The 21349-nt window shown below is 35.1% G+C and overlaps 2 protein-coding genes across 4 annotated transcripts in view; both read left to right on the forward strand.

Moving 5' to 3' along the window:
* Positions 1-2704: 2704 nt before the first annotated feature.
* Positions 2705-9471, forward strand: LOC143661898 (olfactory receptor 5D13-like). The gene is made up of 2 exons (XM_077135140.1): positions 2705-4583; positions 5805-9471. The coding sequence occupies exons 1-2, from the start codon at positions 4555-4557 to the stop codon at positions 6745-6747; spliced, it is 972 nt and encodes a 323-aa protein (XP_076991255.1). The 5' UTR covers positions 2705-4554; the 3' UTR covers positions 6748-9471.
* LOC143661899 (olfactory receptor 5D18) overlaps positions 4549-21349 on the forward strand; it is a 41467-nt gene continuing 24666 nt past the window's right edge. The window contains exons 1-6 of one of the 3 annotated variants that reach the window (XM_077135141.1): positions 4549-4583; positions 5805-5874; positions 12220-12348; positions 16703-16797; positions 19314-19577; positions 21178-21310. The gene's annotated coding sequence lies outside the window, so the exon portion shown is untranslated. Of the gene's footprint in view, positions 4584-5776; positions 5875-9628; positions 9816-12219; positions 12349-16702; positions 16798-19313; positions 19578-21177; positions 21311-21349 lie in introns of those variants that run through there. The other 2 variants (XM_077135142.1, XM_077135143.1) reach the window with 2 other exon arrangements.

Genomic DNA, 21349 nt, shown 5'->3' on the forward strand with positions numbered 1-21349 from the left:
AGTGTATAATTTCAGTGTATTGGGGGAAAATACTATTGCATGCCATGGGCTATGCTTAAAAGGAAAACACCAACAGTACTACAGCATACAGAGGTACATAATGGGGGAGAGTGACAAGAGTAAGGGGGTGGTTTGGATTTTCTATTTGGTGAAGATGTGTTTATTGGTTACCCATCTCTTAGGAGCAATGAAATTATCTTAAATTGAGATGTTGATGGACTGTTGACTTTAGACATTATACATGAAGCTTAGTAATAAAGGTGCTGAAATGTGCAGTTACTGAGAAGTACATTGGTAAATGATGGTGTAAACATATGATCGAACATGGTGCTGTTATAAAGTTGTGAAGCATGCAACAGTGTAAACGAACCATGAGACATTTACTGAGGCAAAATAAGGCAGAAACAAGAGAGCAAATATTTTATGATCTAATTAAAAATATTATAAGAAAATCGGGGCCTAAATTGTTAGCTTTTATAGCCATCACATTTAGTTCAGAGTGGTCATTCTTATTTCTGTTTGAGGGGCAGTTTTACATATGTATAATCTTGTATTTAGAGATAAGAATGAATCCAATCAGATTTAGATTAGGTAATTCAGAATACATGTGTAAGGAAGACATTACCTGTATTTTAGAACTTCACCTAATCTTTGAGAACAAAGAAGGAACATTTTGTTATGTCCAGAACGTACATTTTTTTTTTTTTTTTTTTTTTTTTTTTTTTTTTTTAGAGAGAGGGAGGAAGGGAAGGAAAGACAGAGAAGGAAGGAAGGATGGAAGGAAGGAAGGGAAACATTTTTAAACATTTTCTTGTTTTTATTATATTTTGTTTGTTTGTTTGTTTTTTACATGGGCTGGGGCCGGGAATCGAACCGGGGTCCTCCGGCACGGCAGGCAAGCACTCTTGCCCGCTGAGCCACCGCGGCCCGCCAGAACGTACATTTTGTGTTGCACAAAATCTAACTCAACCTGTCTGGATAGATCATTTAAACAACCCAAACACAGGGAGCCCAGAATAAGAATGAGAGCCTTTAATCATGTAAAGCTTAATGTAATGGCTGGATATATCCCAGAGTATACTAAGCAGATAATTAAAAAGTATTGGCAAGTCCCTTGACAGAAGAGATAAAAATTATGGAACTATTAAACTTTACCACCAGAGAGACCCTGGATACTGTGCCAAACATTCGGGGCACCCAAATCAATAGGCCAAGTCATTGATCTTGAGGTTTGCTCTTATGAACCTTATGTATGTAGCTGAGAAGCTACTTATAAGTATGACTAAAATTCATCTCCAGAGGACCTCTTTTGTTGCTCAGTTGTGGCCTTTCTCTCTATCTCTGCAAGTGAAACTGTTGCTCTTCTCCCTACATGGGACATGACATCCAGGGATGAAAACCTCCTTGGTCATGGGATATGACTCCCAGGGATGAGCCTGGCCCTGGCACTGTGGGGTCAGCAATGCCATCCTGACCAAAAGGGGGGGGAAAGAAGTGTAACAAAGTATCAGTGTCTGAGAGAGTACAAATAGAGTCAAGATACTACATTGGAGGCCACTCTTATGCATACTTCAGTTAGACATTGCTACCTATAATAATTTACCAAGCCCCAACAAAAGCATCCCTGCCAATCCTAAAAGATACCTAAGGCATTTTACAAGATTCTACAAAGGTCTCAGACACCAGGTTAGATTTCCAAAACCTACAACTTACAGGAGGGTCCCTGGACCAGACAAATCCTGAAATACAGAGAGGCCAGCACTTTCAGAACATCAACTATTTCCATCCCCCTATCTCATATTGTCAACAGCACTTTCCAACATGAAAAAGTAAGACTGGGCATAACCCAAATACCCTAAAGAGTGGGAGAAAGATCAAAGTTGATGGTGAAGTTATACAGAGAAAATCGAGATTAACAAATAAATATGAATGCTGAATGATTATACTGATATTTCTTTTAGTTTCCAGTACATTTGAGCAGCTAGAAATAAAAACCTAAAATTGTGGAATTGTAAGCTATACCAAATTCTGAAATCTATTTTACAGGTATTTGCTGTGATACCATGAAACTTATTGCTTTTGTGTATATATGTTATTTTAAGAGAAGGAGGAATATAATATAGAAGATAGAATTTAACAAATGAGTAGGACTGCTGAACCATTATACTGATATTTCTGTTGGTCTCTAGTGTCTTGGAGGAGGTAGAAGAAAAAATGAAAAATCTTGGGACTGTAACCCATACCAAACTTTAAAATCTTTTCTATAACTACTTGCTAAAATGTACCTGGAAATTTTTTATTTTATATATATATATATATACATAGGTTATATTTCACAATTAAAAAACATAAAAAAATAAAATGCAAGGGAAAATGAGTGAAATTTATGGCTTGTTAAGACTAAACAAATGTAACTGTATAGCCTAAAAAATTTGTGAATAAACTAATATAAACAAAGAGATTTTAATTTACTTTTTTTTAAATTTTAGGGATGAAAAAAAGAAGTAAAGAGACAGAGAAGGAAAAAGAAAATGAGAGCAAAGGACATGGAAAAAAGGAGGGAAAGAAGAAGGGGGAAGGAGGGAGCCTAATGCGAGTAGAAGAATAATGGGTGGATGATATTATCACTGCGATTGCTAAAGTTAAAATCAGACAAATTTCAAACAATGCTTTCTCCTCAAGTTTCCTCATTCTTTCATATATCTGTTTCTGGAAATTTATTAGACATATGTAGGATTTTTTCTTTCTGATTCTTATTTTAAATCCTCCTTCATCTCATTATCTCTCTTTGCTGCATTCTGGATCAGTACCACACAGTTATCATGAAATTTACTGAGTTTTATAGTAACTGTTTTACCCTTCATGGACTCTTTTGGCAGTCTGGTGGAGACTATGAATGAATTCCTAGAAGCATACTTTAAAATAAATAATTAAAATACTTAGAATTGCAAAAATAATTATACCGATGTACAATGTACAATTAGCAAAATATTAAAAATGCAAATTTTCATTAGAGTAATAACCACGATTCACCAATCATGTATTAGAGAACAATATCTATATCCCTGTCTGTAGACTACTGACATTCAGAGATGGGGATGAGTATAAAAGTATTTTGGGGTAGTTTTTCATCTCTAAATGATATAATATATGTGAGCCTATGATCAAAAGTAGTGATAATAGTACTGTGGTTTATTGCTTACCTTCATAATTGAGGGACAAACTTAATTTCAGTGATAATTAAGTGAAAATAAGATGTATTTTTCCATCTTAATTAATTTGTACTGCCTTTTCATCGATTTTTCTTTCTTTATGTGATGCTATTACTCATCTCCATATTTTTCAAATAGTGATGGGCTTGTACATATTGTCTTGCCTTAGTTAACTATATCTATGGATACTATTTTACATTTTAAAATCTTCATGTTAAGTAATTTCCATATATCTTCTCATCTGTGGTTCCTTGACTGCAGTGCTCCTGAATTTGCTAAGTATATCTCCTGCCCATGAATTTCCTTATGTTTTAAATGAGGTCTTCCTCAATGGAGTTTACCTTCAGTGAAGATATATTTATGTAATTGCTCTTAAATTGTATTTTCTTGTGAAGAAGAGAACTTCACCTCAGATGCCTTAGATGAAATGGTGGAAACACAAGTTGAAAGGAAGCTGAGTCCCTATAAAACCCATTGTATTGCACCTAACTGCCCAATGATCAGAAATGCATTTTGGGCATTGTATGAGTAAGAAACAAACTTGTGTCTAGGTGTAAGTATCTTTACATGAATTTGTTAAGGCATGATGAATACAGTTACCATCTTTAATAGATATATTATTGCCTCCATATACCTTAATTTTTTGAGAGATATATTCTATTTCTTTTTCAGATTTAATAATCAATATACACAAACTGAGAGCACATTGCACATATTTGAAGATCAATGGAAATTTTTATTTAAGAAAACCAGATGTTAATGGGAAATGAAATTTACAATATATTGCTAATTTAAAAAGGAAAATATGCAATATAATGTTTTTTAAACTATAGCTAGATAATAAATATAACTCTATAAGGAAAAAAGAAAAATAAATAGAAGGAATGATAGTACTATCTCCAGATTTTTTACCTATAGCCAATTTTTTTCTTTCACAGTTCTGTATTCAGTGTGTTTCAAATTTTCTTAAATAGGAATGGAGTACAGTTGATGGGTTTTTATTCTCCAGTGCATTAGAAAAAATGGCATACATCCAAGATATCATATGGGACATAATTTCATTTAGTTGCATGATTCCCTTCAATAATACCCTATTGTACACCTCCCCAAGGCCTTAATAGTATATTTTTGTAATGGTTTGCTGTCAGGATTTGGCACTTAAGTCTGACTTTCTTGGCTATATCTGGGTTTTCTTAACATATTGGAAAAAGTCATTTATATGAAATGTGCAATGAAGTATACCTCTCACTCCTGCTATTATTTCCAGTTCTATTTCTATTAGTGGAATATTAAGCAGGAGCATTTCTGGAGTCCTTAATCTTAGCAAAGAAATCTTCAGCAAATGAATTACATAGGTGCTTTTGTATTTAGGTGAGTTGATTCATTTAATTTTCCTTTTCACTTTAGAATGAAAATACTGAGTTCTGATAATCTTTCCAGGAGACAAACACATGTGTGGCTAAGTTGCCATAATGCCTGCCTAGTTTGTCAAAGACAGAGATGCATTATATATTAATTCTTCCTTTCTTTCAAATGACATCCATCCTGGTAAACAGTGGTAGTGGATGGAAAGGCAGAGGGGATGTGTCAGAAATGGTGAGGATGGATTCAGATTACCATAAGTAAATGGGTGATGAAGGATAACCACCTATCTCTTCAGTGAGTGACTAACATGATAGATATAAAGGGTATGATCAGATTGACTCTTGTGATCCCAAAGTTGTTGGGGCAAGGCTGAAGAACAGAGTAGAGAATGGGTTTGATGGGTTGCTGGGTTCAGAAAGAGTCCAGGGATTTCAATGTCTGTTATTTTCATGAAATCTAAGGGGAGGTTTTCTCTGAGAATTCAGGAATTCAACTGCTGCTCTATCTTGGCCTCCAGGAGCCCCTCGAACTCCTGGCAAGAATCAACCCCACACGTGTACGCATTTGACACCCCCTTGCAGAGAAATGTATAAGATTATGAACAACATCAGATGCACAGAATGATCTCATTCAAGTGGACATGTTAATGAACACCTGCTGATAAATGACATATTATGGAATGAAGAATAGCATATTAAAGGTTTCAAAATTAGTTTAACATGAGTGAAAATGTTCAGTATTCTTCTATAAGCCTCACTCTAGAATATGTTGAGAGGGTTAATAGTCACAAGGAAAGAACTGAAAAGGAAAACGGAACAACCCATTAAAGTAGTCCATTAGCTTAAGAGGTGAGGTAGGAAAGAAACCCTAGGTACTCATAGTTTGTATTTCCACCAATACAAGTACTTTTCAATAAACTCAGATTCTTGCAATGCCAGATTGTCAGTTCTCAGGAAGCCATCTGTTTCTGGTGATATTGAGTCTGATTATTTAAAATATAGTAGAATCTACTCACAATGTCATCTTCATTAATCCATTAGTACAAATCTTATTCCCTGTAGACTTGCATCCTTAATATATTCTAACTTTTGAAATAATGCAGCAGTGCCACCAAATGTTCACAACAACATTATTTATGGAGACATACTATACCTTTCAAAGGTCCTCATTTTATTGGCTTAATTCAATTTTTGTTTCTCTGGATCAACTTTCCTATTTTGTCCACAGGAACCAAGGAAATCAGAGTGCTGGAGCCACATTCATCCTCTTGGGGTTCTCAGAATACCCAGACCTACAGGTGCCCCTCTTCTTTTTATTCCTGACCATCTACACAATCAGTGTGGTGGGAAATCTGGGCATGATTGTCATCATCAGGATCAATCCTAAACTTCAGACCCCCATGTACTTTTTCCTGAGCCATTTGTCCTGTGTTGACTTCTATTACTCCACAGTGGTTACACCCAAACTCTTAGAAAACTTGGTTGTGGAAGACAGAAATATCTCCTTCACATGGTGCATCATGCAGTTCTTCTTTGCATGCATTTGTGTAGTGACAGAAACATTCATGCTGGCAGTGATGGCGTATGACCATTTTGTGGCAGTTTGTAACCCTCTGCTCTACACTGTTGCAATGTCCCAGAAGCTGTGTTGTTTCTTGGTTGCTTCCTCATACTCCTGGGGTATAGTATGTTTCCTAATACTTACCTACTTTTTATTGGAATTATCCTTCATAGGGAATAATATCATAAATAACTTTGTCTGTGAACATGCTGCAATTGTGGCTGTGTCCTGCTCTAACCCCTACATTAGCCAGATTATCATTTTAGTGACTGCCACATTCAATGAAATCAGAAGCTTGATGATCATTCTTATTTCCTATGCTTTTATTTTTATCACTGTCATGAAGATGACTTCAACTGGGGGGCACCATAAAGCCTTTTCCACATGTGTCTCACACCTAACTGCCATTACCATCTTCCATGGAACTATCGTTTTTCTCTACTGTGTTCCTAACTCTAAAAGCTCATGGCTCATGGTCAAGATGGCCTTTGTCTTTTACACAGTGGCCATCCCCATGCTGAACCCTCTGATCTACAGCCTCAGAAACAAAGATGTGAAGACAATCATCCAGAAATTAATCCATGCCAAATTACTCTGCTACAAAATGTAAAGTTTGTTCAAGATGTACTTATTCATTTTCAAGAGCAACATGGGCAATCATCCAAGACTTCCAGTCATTTTAATTATTCAAAGTCCAATTTCAAATAGCAAAGCAGTAACTGTATCTAATGTAACTCCCAGTTGACTGATCACTCAACATCTGTTTAAAGTTGTATAAATTTACTGTAAAATCATAAGTAACAATTAAAGCCCAGGACATGTAAATTGTCTCTAGACTCAGAGTTTTTCATGTAAAGACTTTTGAGTTAGTGTACATAAGCATAAGGTTGTCCGGGGAAACCTCCTGTTCTTTTGAAATCATTCAGAGAATGGGTTTATAGTGATAATCTGAAAATGTATATCTTATTATGAATGAAGATACATCATAGTAAAATATAATAAACTAAGACCCAAGTTATTACAAACTGTATTTGCTCTCTATATATTAAAACAACAAAAATAAAATTTAAAAACTGAGTACTTTAGAAATCACTATCTATAACTAGAATTTGTTATTCATGACAACCTTAAGTTTTGTATAATTTTGCTATTGATAATTTGCTATTGGTGCATAACTAAAATAAGTAAAATTTCAATACTTTTATTATTCTTAAGAATAATAAAAATGAATAAGTACATCTTGAACAAACTTTACATTTTGTAGCAGAGTAATTTGGTATAGATTAATCTAGGTTAACTGGGTAGCTCTGTTAATATCAGCTGACACATCTGGTTCAATTTATCTAGTCTTGTCTCCACTGGTAAACTCACCTCTAGTCTATAGATCTACTTGTTGATTGGGCAGCAATTCCACATGAATTTGAGAATTTTTTTCCACTTTGAAAAATAGCTGCTTGAGTTTTGATAGGAATTGTCCTGAATCTCTAGATCACTTTGGATAGTACTGACAATTTAAGAATATTATGACATATAGTCTGTGAGCATAATATGCCTTTCCATTCATTAGGTCTTTCATTTTTTTCAGCAATGTTTTGTTTCCAGTGTACAGGTCTTTCACTTTCTTGGTTAAATTTACTGCTAGATATTTTATTCTTTTTAGAAGGTAATGTAAATGGAGTTATTTCCTTGTTTCATTTTCATATGGTTCATTGTTATTATATACAAATGCAACCAATTTTTCCATATTGATCTTTTTGTGCACTGCAAATTTGATGAATGCATTTCTTAGCCCCAGTACCTTTCTTTCAGAATCTTTGGGATTGTCTCTCTCCATATATAAAATCATGATATCTGTCAACATAGATAGTTTTACTTCTTCTTTTGAATTTGTCATAATAAGAAATTCAAATTGTAATTATTTCTGAAGTGTCGGGTTTCTAATTTTTATTTTTTGTTGTCATAATATACAGGGAGCAAATAAACTTTATGTAAACAAATAAAACCTAATCAAACCATATTTGCCTAATTACTCTGTGTACTGGTTTGAAAGGATGTATGTACCCTAGATAAGCCATGTTTTAATCAAAATTCCATTTCATAAAAGCAGAATGATCCCTATTCTATACTGTATACTTGAAACTGTAATCAGATCATCTCACTGGAGATGTGATTTAATCAAGAGTGGTTGTTAAACTGGATTAGATAATGACATGTCTCCACCCATTTGGGTGGGTCTTGAGAAGTTTCTGGAGTCCTATAAAAGGAGAAACATTTTGGAGAATGAAAGAGATTCAGAGAGAGCAGAGAATGCTGCAGCACCACAAAACAGAGAGTCCATGAGCCAGCAATCTCTGGAAATGAAAAAAGAAAATGCCTCTTGGGGAGCTTCATGAAACTGGAAGCCAGGAGAGAAAGCTAGCAGATGACACCGTGTTTGCCATCTGCCCTTCCAGCTGAGAAAGAAGCCCTGACTGTGTTCACCGTGGGCTTTCTCACTTGAGAGTGAAACCCTGAACTTGATTGGCCTACTTGAACCAAGGTATCTTTCCCTGGATGCCTCAGATTAGACATTTCTATAGATTTGATTTAATTGGGACACTTTCTTGGCCTTAGAACTGTAAATACCAACTTATTAAATTCCCCTTTTTAAAAGCCATTCTGTTTCCTGTATATTGCATTCTGGCAGCTAGTAAACTAGAACCCTCTGTCTAGGAAGTCTAGCATGACACTGAATAGCAGTGGTAAAAGTAAGGCATCCTTGTCTTGTTTTAGGTCTTAGAGGGAAACTTTCAGTTTTTCACCATAGGATATGATGTTAACAATGAGGTTTTTATAAATGGCCATCATCACATTGAGGTAGTTTTCTTGAGTTTCTTTATCATGAGAGGATGTTGAATTTTGTCAAACGCATTTTTGCAATAGTTGGAATGATCATGTTTTTTTTAGTTTTCCTCCCTTCATTTTTATTAATGTGATATGTTATAATGATTGATTTTACTGTGTTGACTCACCGTTGTATTCTTGGGATAAATCTCACTTGGTAATATGTGCATAATACATTGAATATGTTCTTGGGTTCAGTTTTCAAGGATTTTTATTATTTTTAAATCATATTCATGAGCAGTATTGGTAGACATTTTTCTTTTCCTAAAGTATCTTTATCTGACTCTGATCAGACTATTGCTGACATTAAAGTATGAATTAGAAAGTGTTCCCTCCTCTAAATTTTTTAGAAAATTTGAGGATTGGCATTAACTCTGATTTGAATGCTTGTTAGAGTTTATCAGTGTAATAATCACTCTGTCACAGTTTTTTCTTAGTTGGGAGGTTTATGTTTACTGATTCATTATGTTTATTTGCTATTGGTTTGTTGAAATTTTCTCTTTTTGTGTCAGTTTAGATGATTTGTGTGTTTCAAAGAATTCTTTATTATTCATAGATAATGAAATTATTATCTATTATTAGATAATAATTAGCTGAATTAGTTCATAGATAATGAAAATTACTTTCATAATACTCTCTTATCATCCTTTTTATTTCTGTTAGATCACTAACAATGATTTACTTTCATTTCTAATTTTAATCAATTGTGTCTTCTATGTGTTTTTTTTTCAAGTGATGATATTAAAGCCTAAATTTCACTCTGATTGCTGCCTGTGTTAGATCCCATACACTTTGGTATGTTGTGTTTTCATTTTCATTCATCCATATTCATATTCAACTTTCAATTGCGATTTCTTCTTTGATCTATTTGATGTTTAATAGTGTGCTGTTTAATTTTCACACATTTAGTATTTTCCAGTTTAGCTTCTCTTGTTGATTTCCAGCTTCATTTCATATTAGTCTTAGAAAATTCATGGTATTATTCCAAACATTGATTGAGATTTGTTTTGAGATTTAGTATATGATATATCCTGGAGAATGATTTCTGTACACTTGAGAATAATGAGTTTTCTGATGTTCATGTGTGGAGAGTTTTATATATACTTGTTAGGTCTAGTTGATTTATACTGATGTTCAAGTCCTCTATTTTCTTATTGATCATCTGTCTAGATAGCTTAATCACTATTGAAATTGACACATTGAAGTCTCCTGCTATTACTCTAGAATTGTTTATTTCTCCCTTAAGTTATGTCAATGTTCAGTTGCTACCTTCTGGAACTCTCTTGTTAGGAAATATATTTTTATAATGTTATATGTTTTGATGAATCAACCCTCTATTCAATATATAATTTGTGATTATATATTGTATCTATATAATTTAAAATGTCTTGTAGCAACTGTGACTTAAAGTGTATTTTGTCTGATGTGAATATATCTACCTCAACTGTCTTTTGGTTATTTTCATGGAATATCTTTTTCCAACTTTTCATGTTCACCTTATTTGTGTCTTTGGAACTAAAGTGACTCTCCTGTAGATAACATAGAGTTAGATCATGATTTCTTTTTCTAAATCTATTCTGAAAAACTGTTCTTTTGTAAATGGAAATTTTAATAAATTTTCATTTTAAAAAATTATTGATGTCATGGCTTACTTCTAATGTTTTGCTGTTCACTTTTTCTATGTCTTATGTCTTCATTGTCCCTCATTTCCAATATTACTGACTCTATTTATACCTACTTGACCTTTTGTAGTCAACTATCTTGCATAATTTCTCATTCCTTTGGGTATATTTTAGATAATTTATTTGAAGGTATCATAGGCTGTTGACTGTGGATGAGACAGAGGTCACATGCTCACTGCAGAGATACAGCAAAGCTGTCTCTGTGGGAAAAGGCATCTGATGTCCTGAAATGGCTAAAATGTTTCAAAGCTGCTTGAGTCTGTGAAACTTTTTGACTCATCCAGTCACAAGGAAGCAGATGGTTCAGCCCAAGCTTCCTCCTTCCCCATTCTTTAGTTACATTTTTTACTTTCTTTATCTTGCAGCCCTATAAAATAAACAGTGCTGAACCTCTCAGAGTCTTTGAGTCTCCATCCGAGCTGAGTACCACCTGGTTCCATCTTTAACTACATCTTTGTCTCCTGTGTTCCTTTCTCAATTTCCCCTTGCCTCACACCTCCCTTCAGTCCTGGCACTGAGCTGCACTGGTCATGGCAATGGGGCTCATATTTAATATACTAAACTTATATCTTGTTGGAAGCAATATCATTCTTACTTCAATAGCATATATAAGTCATGCTTTCATACCTGTCTGGGCTTTTTTATGTTGTTTTAATCATGAAATTTCTTTTTAGACTGTATGTCCAAAAACAAAGATTTATAATATTTTATGTACTTGTATTATAGTAATATAAAAAGTAAAATGAAAGACTTACTAACTAAAAATACAATAATATTGACATTTATATTAACTCATGCATCTCCCTTTATTGGAGATCTCTATTTCTTCATATAGCTTCAATTTCCCATTTTTTTCCTTTCCTTTTAATCTGAAGAACTCATTTTAGTGTTTTTTTCTAGAACAGAGATAGGGGTGAAAAGCTCCTTCAGCTTTCATATACTCAGGAATGCTTTAATTTTTTCCTCATTTTTAGAAGGAGAGTTTTATTGGGTATAGAATTCTTGATTGACAGATTTTTTTTCCTTCAACACTTTAAATATGTTGAAATAATTTTTGGTTTCACCTCACACATAAATGAACCAAACTTGAATCCATGTCTATAATTTGCTCAGGTGATAATAAAATTAACACAGTACCAGATCAAAAGAGGTATACACTTGGTCTAGGCTGTGTTGAATAATGTTCTTATTCAAAATTCAAAGTTTTAGATGTCACTAATGTAGGGTACCAACATGTGAATGTAAAACAAGGGCAAAAAGAGGGGGGTTGCTCCTTTTGGTTTGTTTTTGTTCCTATAAGATAAGATACAGCAATGACTCTTAAGTTTTGCTATGGAGAAAAATGTCATTGCAGCTGGAACTTGCTTCTTTTCCACAATATTCATCAATTTGATCATGTAACTGCATTTCCTTCAAGTTTATGGTTGCATAGAATTTTTTTAATGAATATGAATATATCAATTTAGATTAGATTATTGTTCTGAATATGTATATCTTTCCCTCTACTTACTCCACAGGGGAATTGAAATTCCATTTTCAACTGGGAATGTTAGTGTACATAAAATGAGTAGAGACTTGCAATGTGCTGGTTTATTTCTGCTTGCCCTCCTCTGCTTCTGCCATCATTATAAGAGACTATACCTCAGGTATGCTACTACTCTCAGAAGAAATAGAGTGGACCATGGCCATCCTCACTGACACTTTACCTAAAGTGTAACACAGTAATATCAACTTACCCCTAAAGTTTTATGATCAAGAAACCTATATTTAATTTTTTCATTAAGATTTTAAGATATTCTACTATGCAGCAGAAGCTTAATGACATAGAAATTGGTAACTGAAGTGAAAAACTGCTATAAAACAAACAAAATAAACATAAAACAGATCTGTGGCCTTTACTGTGGGTCAGTCAGCAGCTGGCGAGGAAACATGGAAGAGAAGGAATCTGGAATATATAAACCAATGCCTTACAATATATTTTTATAAGTAGAAGTTCATTATTTTAGTGAAAACAAATGTATTAATCTTTTCTTTATGGGGAGTATTTTATGTATGCATGTTTGTGTGCATAGATGTATATCTTGTTTAAAAAATCCTTTCCCATACTGAAGCGTATTCTGAGGCACATTAGCTTATAAAAGTTATGTTTAAGCTTGAGTATGTATTTCCCTTTGTCATTTTATTACTATTCTAGTTGCTGTATCATTTTGATGTATGGCACAATAAGGATATTCAATGATCCCACCTGCATTAGCTGAGAAGCATTCCCCACAGATCTCTAGTGTAATCTCCAATACAAAGCATTCAATTTAGCAAAGCCTATTTCTGGACTCATGTTCCACTGCACTCTTAATTGTTCCTTACAACAATATCACATTGAATTATTTAACATATGTGTTGGTTTGAAAGGATGCATGTACCCTAAAAAGCCATGTTTTAATCCTAATCCTATTTTGAAAAGGCACCCATTTCTTCTGATCCCTATTTAATACTGTATGAGGCTATAATTAGATCATCTCCCTGGAGATGTGACTCAATCAAGAGTGATTATTAAACTGGATTAGGTGGAACATCTCCACCCATTCAGGTGGGTCTTGATTTGTTTATGGGAATACTATAAAAGAGAATACATTTTGGAGAAAGTGAGAGATTCTGAGAGAGAAGAATGACATAGTCATGAGAACCAAAGAGTCCACCAACCAGGGACCTTTGGAAATGAAGAAGGAAAATGCTTCCTGGGGAGCTTCATGAAACAGGAAGCCAGGAGAAGAAGCTGGCAGATGATGCCATATTCGCCATGTGCCCTTCCAGATGAGAGAGAAACCCTGACCATGTTCACCATGTACCTTTCCAGATGAGAGAGAAACTCTGACTGTGCTTGCCATGTGCCTTTCCATTTGAGAGAGAAACCCTGAACTTCAACGGCTTCCTTAAACCAAGTTATTTTTCCCTGTATGCCTTAGATTGGACATATCTATAGACTTGCTTAATTGAAACATTTCCATGGCCTATAGACTGAACTTGCAACTTATCAAATTCCCATTTTTAAAACCCTTCTGTTTCTGGTATATTGCATTCTGGCAGCTAGTAAACTATAACAGATTTTGGTACTGGAGAGTGGGGTGCTGCTGCAATTTGCAGATATCAAACATGTTGGAACATTTTAAAAGGATAAGGGGAAGAATCTGGAGGAGTTATGGAGAGGCCTGATAGAGAAGGCCTAGAATGCTTTGAAGAGGCTGTTGGTAGAAATGTGAACTCTGAAGATACCTGTGACCAGGCTCTAGACAGAAATAGGTGTGTGCTATTGCAGACTGGAAGGAAGGCAATCCTTGTTTTAAAATAACAGATATTCTGGCAAAATTGACTAGTGGCTTTGACTGGAAGACCAATTTTAAAAGCCATGAACTTGGATATTTAGCAGAAGAGATTTCCAAATTAAATGTGGAAAGTGCAGCCTTGTTTCTCCTCACAGCTTATAGTGAAATGCAATAGGAAGGAGATAAGCTGAGAACTGAACTCTTGGGTGCAAAGAAACTAGAAATTGGTATTCTGAAAAATTTTGAGCCTCCAGGAAGGGAGACACCAGAGAATAGTGCCCCACATAAGGTCTTGGCCAAATGTGAAACCAGCCAGCCATTTCAGAGAAAGCCAGGATTGGACATGGAGTATCCAGGAAGGATTTGTGGAAACTCCTATATCTGATGGGCATGATCCAAGGCTACTGCATAGAAAGCCAATGAGAGTGTTGTGGGACCTGTATAAACAGAGTTGCTGTCAGTCTGGACTGGGGGGTTCCGAGAAGGGATACATTGGAGGAAAAATAACTTCAGAGGCAAAACCATTGAGACTGAGGTCTGAGGTCAAGAAGATTTGGGCCAGGAGAGCAGACCCACCCAAGCCCATGAGTTCAAGTTTGCCCCAGATGCAGAGGATGGGCCTTCCAGCTTCTCACAGTGGAAGAGTCATGTCACTTCAGGCCTTGGAGAAGGCAAAGCACATTCCTTGGGGCCTGGGGAGAGCCTGGCTGCCACCACATGGAAGGGTTGAGTGTGTGCCCTAGAGATGGCACAGAGCCTGGGTACAGCCATGATCCTTGGAGAGGTGGAGCCAAGAAAAAGTTGGTCTCCCTAATATCCCTCAAGTTTGCATTTGGAGAGAGGCAGGTCTCTGTACAGGCCTTTGGAAAGGATGAGACTGCTGCTTTCTAAATCCCCAAAGATAAATGACTCTGAAAGCTTGAAATCTAATGGTCTTTGCCCTACAGGTTTTTGAAACTGTACGGGTCCAGTGACCCCTGTGTTTCTTCCTCCCTATGGAAATGTGCATATGTATCCTGTGACTGTTCCTCCTTTGTATGTTGGCAGCAAATAACTTGTTTTGAGTTTTTACAGTTCCAGAATCAGAGGAGAACTTTGATTTTGAACACACCAGGTCTGCAACTAACTTTGAGATTTTGTACTGGTTTTAACCTTTTATTATATTTGTAATGTTACAGGAATAGCTTAAGTTTTCTGATATTGTGATGGAATGGATGTATTATGTATTTGGGAAAAACATATCTTTTTTAAGGTCCAGAGGGTGGAATGTGCTGGTTTGAAAGGATGTATATACCCTAAAAAGCCATGTTTAAATCCTAATCCCATTTTGTAAAGGTAGCTGCTTCTTTTAATCACTATCCAGTACTGTATGTTTGAGACTATAATTAGATCATCACCCTGAAGATGTGACTCAATCAACTCTTGATTGTTAAACATTTGGGTGGATCTTGATTAGTTTATGGAATCTTATAAAAGAGGAAATATTTTGGAGAAAGAGAGATTCTGAGAGAGCAGGACATCATAGCCATGAGAAGCAAAGAATCCACCAGCCAGCAAACTTTGGAAATGAAGAAGGAAAACATCTCCAGAGGCGCTTCATGAAACAGAAAGCCAGGAGAAGAAGCTAGCAGAGGATGCCATATTCACCATGTGTCCTTCCAAATGAGAAAGAAACTCTGACTGTGTTTGTCATGTGTCTTTCCACTTGAGAGAGAAATCCTGAATTTCATCAACCTCCTTGAACTAAGCTATTTTTCCCTGGATGCCTTAGATTGGACATTTCTAAGACTTGCTTATTGGGGCATTTCTATTGCCTATAAACTGTGAACTTGCAACTTATTAAATTCCCATTTTTAAAAGCTTTCTGTTTCTGGTATATTGTGTTCTGGCAGCTAGTAACCTAGAACACCATAGATTTAAACTAGTCTTGATTTTTTTTTTTATCAAACAAAGCCTTATGATTTCATTTTCCCCTGAATATTTTATCAAATCAAAGGGAAATACTAATAATGATAATAAAAACAATTTGATTTTTTATTGGAATTGAATGGATTGAATAAAATGTATCTGGGAAGAATGGTCACACTTATAACATTGATTCTCTTTAACCTGCAAATATAGTAGAACTCTATTTAGGTACAATTTAAATTCCCTTAACATATTTTTGTAATTATAAATTTAGAGAAATTAAACAATTTATTATGATTTGTTCTTAGGTATCTCTTATATTTAATACTATTATAAGTATTTTATTTTTTTAAATTTTAATTTTTATGATGCTCATATATAAACATACCATTAATTCTTATATATTTTTTATTTATCTAGCAACCTTGGAAATCTCTTATCTGAGTATTATTTTAAATTGTTTCTGTAAAATGTCATATACTATGAAAAAATGATTTAATGTTTGTTTTTGTTTTGCTATAAATATTCTCTTCCTGTCTATCTATGCTTATAGGTACCAATAAGTTTACCCAATCATGCTGTTTAAAATTTTCAGTATGATTGTCAAAAAAAGAAAGTTGACAATATCATCTTATGTTTTCAAAAAGAAATAATTTGTTTCACTATTAAGTATGAAGTTTTTATATATCATGTGAATCAACTTAATCAAATTAAGAAATTCACTTCTAATTTTAATTTTCTAACCACTTTTTTTCTTTTTTGGTATGGGCAGTCTCCAGGAATCAAATCTGGGTCTCCTGTATGGCAGGCAAGAATTATGCCACTGAGCCACCACTGCACTGCCCCTTCTAACCACTTTTTAATCAGGTACTGGTGTTGAATTTTACCAGAAATTGATCCTAAAAATATTTATATGATCATGTCTTTACTTTTTTAATCTACTAGTTGTTGGAGGTGTTACATTCATTGATTGCTAATTATAATCATGAACTGCTTATCTAAAGATGTAGGAAGACACTATTCAGAGGTTTCTTCTACATGGACCTCTGCTTTTGCATTCCAGCATATTTTTGTCTATCTGCTAAAGATATATATATATGTATATATATAGAGATAGATATACATATACAGATATATATATATGTATCAATACTCTATATATACTTTATATATGTATATATATTGTCTACATCTATTTTGATAACTGTTTCTGTATCTGTATCTATATATTTATATCATATATATCTATATCTATTTGAGTACAGAAACATAACTGCAGCTCTAGTAACTGCAATTAGCTTTGGTTTATGCAGACTGAATTCCAGAAAAATAAAAACTTACAAAATTTATTTAGTTACCACAGCATGGAACCCTAGGCATGCCACTTCATTTTAACCATATAACCATCAGTACACATTATCAAATATGTATGATGAACAGATATTTTTTATTTATTTGAAAAATTGGTGACTCCTAGATAATAATATTTTGTGGCCTTCAACTGACAATAAATGTCCTAAATATTGTTCCCCAGTGTGGCAATATAATTTCCTTAGTGAGGCCTTATGCCCCTGTGAAGCAAGAAAGGTACTAAAGCTAAAGTATTAGTTTTTGAATTTATCTTTAGTTTCTTAGAATATCAACAAACCATTAATATCTGAGCACATTCCTCCAAGTTTTTCTGTGAAAGAGTAGATAAAATAGAGGTGTTCCAAAACCCTTGAGGAATACTTTGCTGAAAATACAGGACTTTTTAAAGAACTAAACCCAAACAGAGTTTAGATTTGTCCACTACAGGGACAGTGTTCTAGTTTGCTAGCTGCCAGAATGCAACACACCAGAGATGGATTGGCTTTTAATAAAAGGAGATTTATTTTGTTAGCTCTTCAGAGAAAAGGCAGCTAACTTTCATCTGAGGTTCTTTCTTACATGGAAAGGCTCAGGGTAATTTCTGCTGGCCTTCTCTCCAGGCCTCTGGGTTCCAACAACTTTCCCCAGGGTGATTCCTCACTGCATCTCCAAAGGCCTGGGCTGAACTGCGAGTGCTGAGACGAGTATGCTGAGCTGCTTGGGCTGTGTTATGTTGCACTCTCTCATTTAAGCACCAGCCAATTAGGTCAAATGTCATTCATTGCAGCAGGCACACCTCCTAGCCAACTGCAGATGTAATCAGCAACAGATGAGGTTCACGTACCATTGGCTCATGTCCACAGCAACAGAAGTAGGTGCCTTCACCTGGCCAAGTTGACAACTGAATCTAACTACCACAGACAGAATGAAAGAAAAAAATATTTAGAAGCAGAATATAGATCACCTACATGCAGAGCAAAGCTGCTGATGACAGTACTAAAGTCAGCAGAAGAATGGTTGCAGTATTAGGAACTACAGGGGTTGATGCAACAATAAATTTATTTACCTCCGTATGATCTTATACAAATTAAAATAGTGATTGACCATTCTTTTTTATCTTAAATCAAGTTTACCTTCATTTTTTTTACTGGAAGTATTATGGAGTGAGCATCCTTGTTTTACTTTTTTTTCTAGTCCTTTTATAACTGGTTTTATTTCTTCTCATGAGCTCATGACAAATGAAACTGTTTTACACATGCCCATGCTACCCTTTTGGTAAAATGTTTTGTTGTTGTTGTTGTTGTTCTATTACCTCAAATTAATCCAGTATCATTCTCTAGAGCCCCAAAAGATGGACCAGTTTCATTGTACTTTGAGGGCTTTTCCAGCTTGGTGTGATACTGCCACTCTCTACTGTGTTCCCTGTTTTTTTTTCAGAAGGCCTGTAGTAACCACATCATATGCCTTTTTCTTCCCAGGAGCTCCTCAAACACCTTGTGGAGAACAGAATATGGTAGCCTTTATGTTGTGTGACAAGTCACACTCCAAAGTTTTTATAGGAAAATTAGAAAAATTAAAAAAAAATACCTGTCCCACAGTCAGAAGACCCATCCATATGGGAATTGTGAAGGAAAAGAAACATGTACATAGAAACAATACTGACCCAAAATATGAACATCTTGTTTTGATATATCAGAAGAAACAAACTGAGAAATTCCTAAGTAAATTGCAATGAAAGTATCACTTAAAATCATACATAACACCAGTATCAGCAGTTCCCAACTCTGAGTTTCCTTAAAAACATAAATTTTATTCATTAGTTTTCTGGATTTTCCTTTTTCCCTGAGTCTCCTTGAGTCTTTCTACAAGTGCTCTTTAATTGTTCTTTCTTCTGTCTTCTTGTGATAACAAATAGTTTTCCCTTCTTCCTTTTCTCTCTTCATAAATTGGTCAGGGTAGAGGTTATTCCTTTTAGTAAAGAGTTTTAGTAGAATGAGTTTACATTTCTTCTTTTCCTTTTTGTTCTTCTCTAGATCATCCCAAAACTGAAGAGCTGCTGCTAAGATCTGAGTAATAGTCTGTCCTTGCCCTCCTTCCACCATTTCCCTAACTTCAGTTTGAATAGTTGGCAAAAAAGGCAAGACCAAGTTTGCAGAATCTAGAGTATGATTTTGACCTTCCCTGATCGATGCTAGTGAGTTTTGAGAAAGCTTCACCAAACCGCTGATGGATATGAATGAGGACTGACCCATCTTCTAGGTTTCCTGCTACAACTTCTGTTAGCTCACCTTTTGTGGGTAAGCTTCAAGTATTATGGTCAACAAGCCCTATTAATGGGCCTCTATCATGACTTAGCACCTTCATTATTTAGAGTGGTGGAAAGTCAGCTTATTTCTGTTTGGGTCATCCTCTGGTCCCTGACACGTTTTCTCCATCAAATGAGCAAAGTCTGATGAACGTTGGGTTCCCCACAACAGCCAGTACACAACCGCATGTGGATCTGTAAACTGAAAAACAATGCTGCTGAATACTTCTGAAAAATTCTGTGGGTCTTCTTGAGGTACAGGAAAAGAAGACTTTAGATGAGTGATATCAGCTAGTGAGAAAAACACATGCATTCCTTTTGTGCCATTTGCTCCCTGAGTGGTCTGGGTAGTTTCTCAATGGCAACAGTTTTGCTGGTTACCAGAATTAAAAGTGGAATAGGTGTTAAATATGAAATGGAAATCTGTAAATGAGGAGAAACCTCCCAAATCTCTTCTTTTTTGCTAGCTACTGGAATGCAATATACCAGAAACAGAATGGCCTTTTTAAAAGAGGGGATTTAATAAGTTGCTAGTTTACAGTTCTAAGGCCAAGAAAATGTCCCAATTAAGACAAGTCTATAGAAATGTCCAATCAAATGCATCCATGGTCATGATACCTTGGTTCAAGAAGGCTGATGAAGTTCAGGGTTTCTCTCTCAAGTGAGAAGGTACATGGCAGGTACAGTCAGGACTTCTCGCTCAACTGAAAGGGCACATGGCAAACATGACATCATCTGCTAGCTTTCTCTCCTGGCTTCCAGTTTTGTGAAGCTCCCCAGAGGCATTTTCCTTCTTTATATCCAAAGGTCACTGGCTCATGGACTCTCTGCTTCATGGTGCTGCAACATTCTCTGCTCTTTCCAAATTTCCTTTATCCAAAATGTTTACTGTTTTATAGGACTCCAGAAACTCATCAAGACCCACCCAAATGGGTGGAGACATGTCATCACCTAATTCAACTTAACAACCACTCTTGATTAAATCACATCTCCAGGGAGATGATTTGATTGCAGTTTCAAACACACAGCATTGAGTAGGGATTATTCTACCTTTATTTATGTATTTCCACTGGTAATTAGCTTATACTTGCAGAAAGTTTTCATTGTGCTTTATTGCATAGAAAGTTATAGACAATTATAAATACCACAGAGAGTTAAATGTATGGGGGATGATTCATTTTCTGCTTCAAATTAGCAATGCAGGCTTGGAATACTCACAATAGCTCACATAATGCTAATATCTAGAAATGTATTTTCTTTTGGAAATTGCATTCAATGTCTAAGCAGATATTAAACTCTCATGCTAGTGTCATTTCTATTTCAAAAAACAAGTGAGTTAATGCATACAAAATTGTTTCCTAAATTACAATTTGGATTTGGAAATTATGTCAGATGCTGATTTTCATGCATTCATTTCACATTTTTTAAATATATACCTGGGCACTGAGTTAGATACTTACAATGCAGAAATGCAATATGTTAAAGGGGGGAGTAAAAACTGCAGTAAGGAGATACCTAAAGAAAGTAATAAATCAAATCTTAAAATTATTACTATGATTGAAGTATGTCCTTATGTTGCTCTATTTCTGCAGCATCTCTATGCATGGGGAGAAGGGCATCTGAATCACAGCAACTCCACATCATGACTTTGTGACCTGAGAAAATATACTCTGTATGCCTTGTTTACTTCATTTGTGAAATGGATGAATTATCTGGAAATACCATGTGAGTTTTCATGCATAGTAAATGAGCTACTATATAATT

The sequence above is a fragment of the Tamandua tetradactyla genome, chromosome 18, assembly GCF_023851605.1.
Source record: "Tamandua tetradactyla isolate mTamTet1 chromosome 18, mTamTet1.pri, whole genome shotgun sequence".
Classification (NCBI taxonomy): Eukaryota; Metazoa; Chordata; class Mammalia; order Pilosa; family Myrmecophagidae; genus Tamandua; species Tamandua tetradactyla.

Coding starts and splice junctions, on each gene's coding strand:
- LOC143661898 (XM_077135140.1), top strand. CDS start 4,555: ATGAATTACATAGGTGCTTTTGTATTTAG. Junction 4,584..5,804: donor ATAGGTGCTTTTGTATTTAG/GTGAGTTGATTC, acceptor TTTTGTCCACAG/GAACCAAGGAAATCAGAGTG.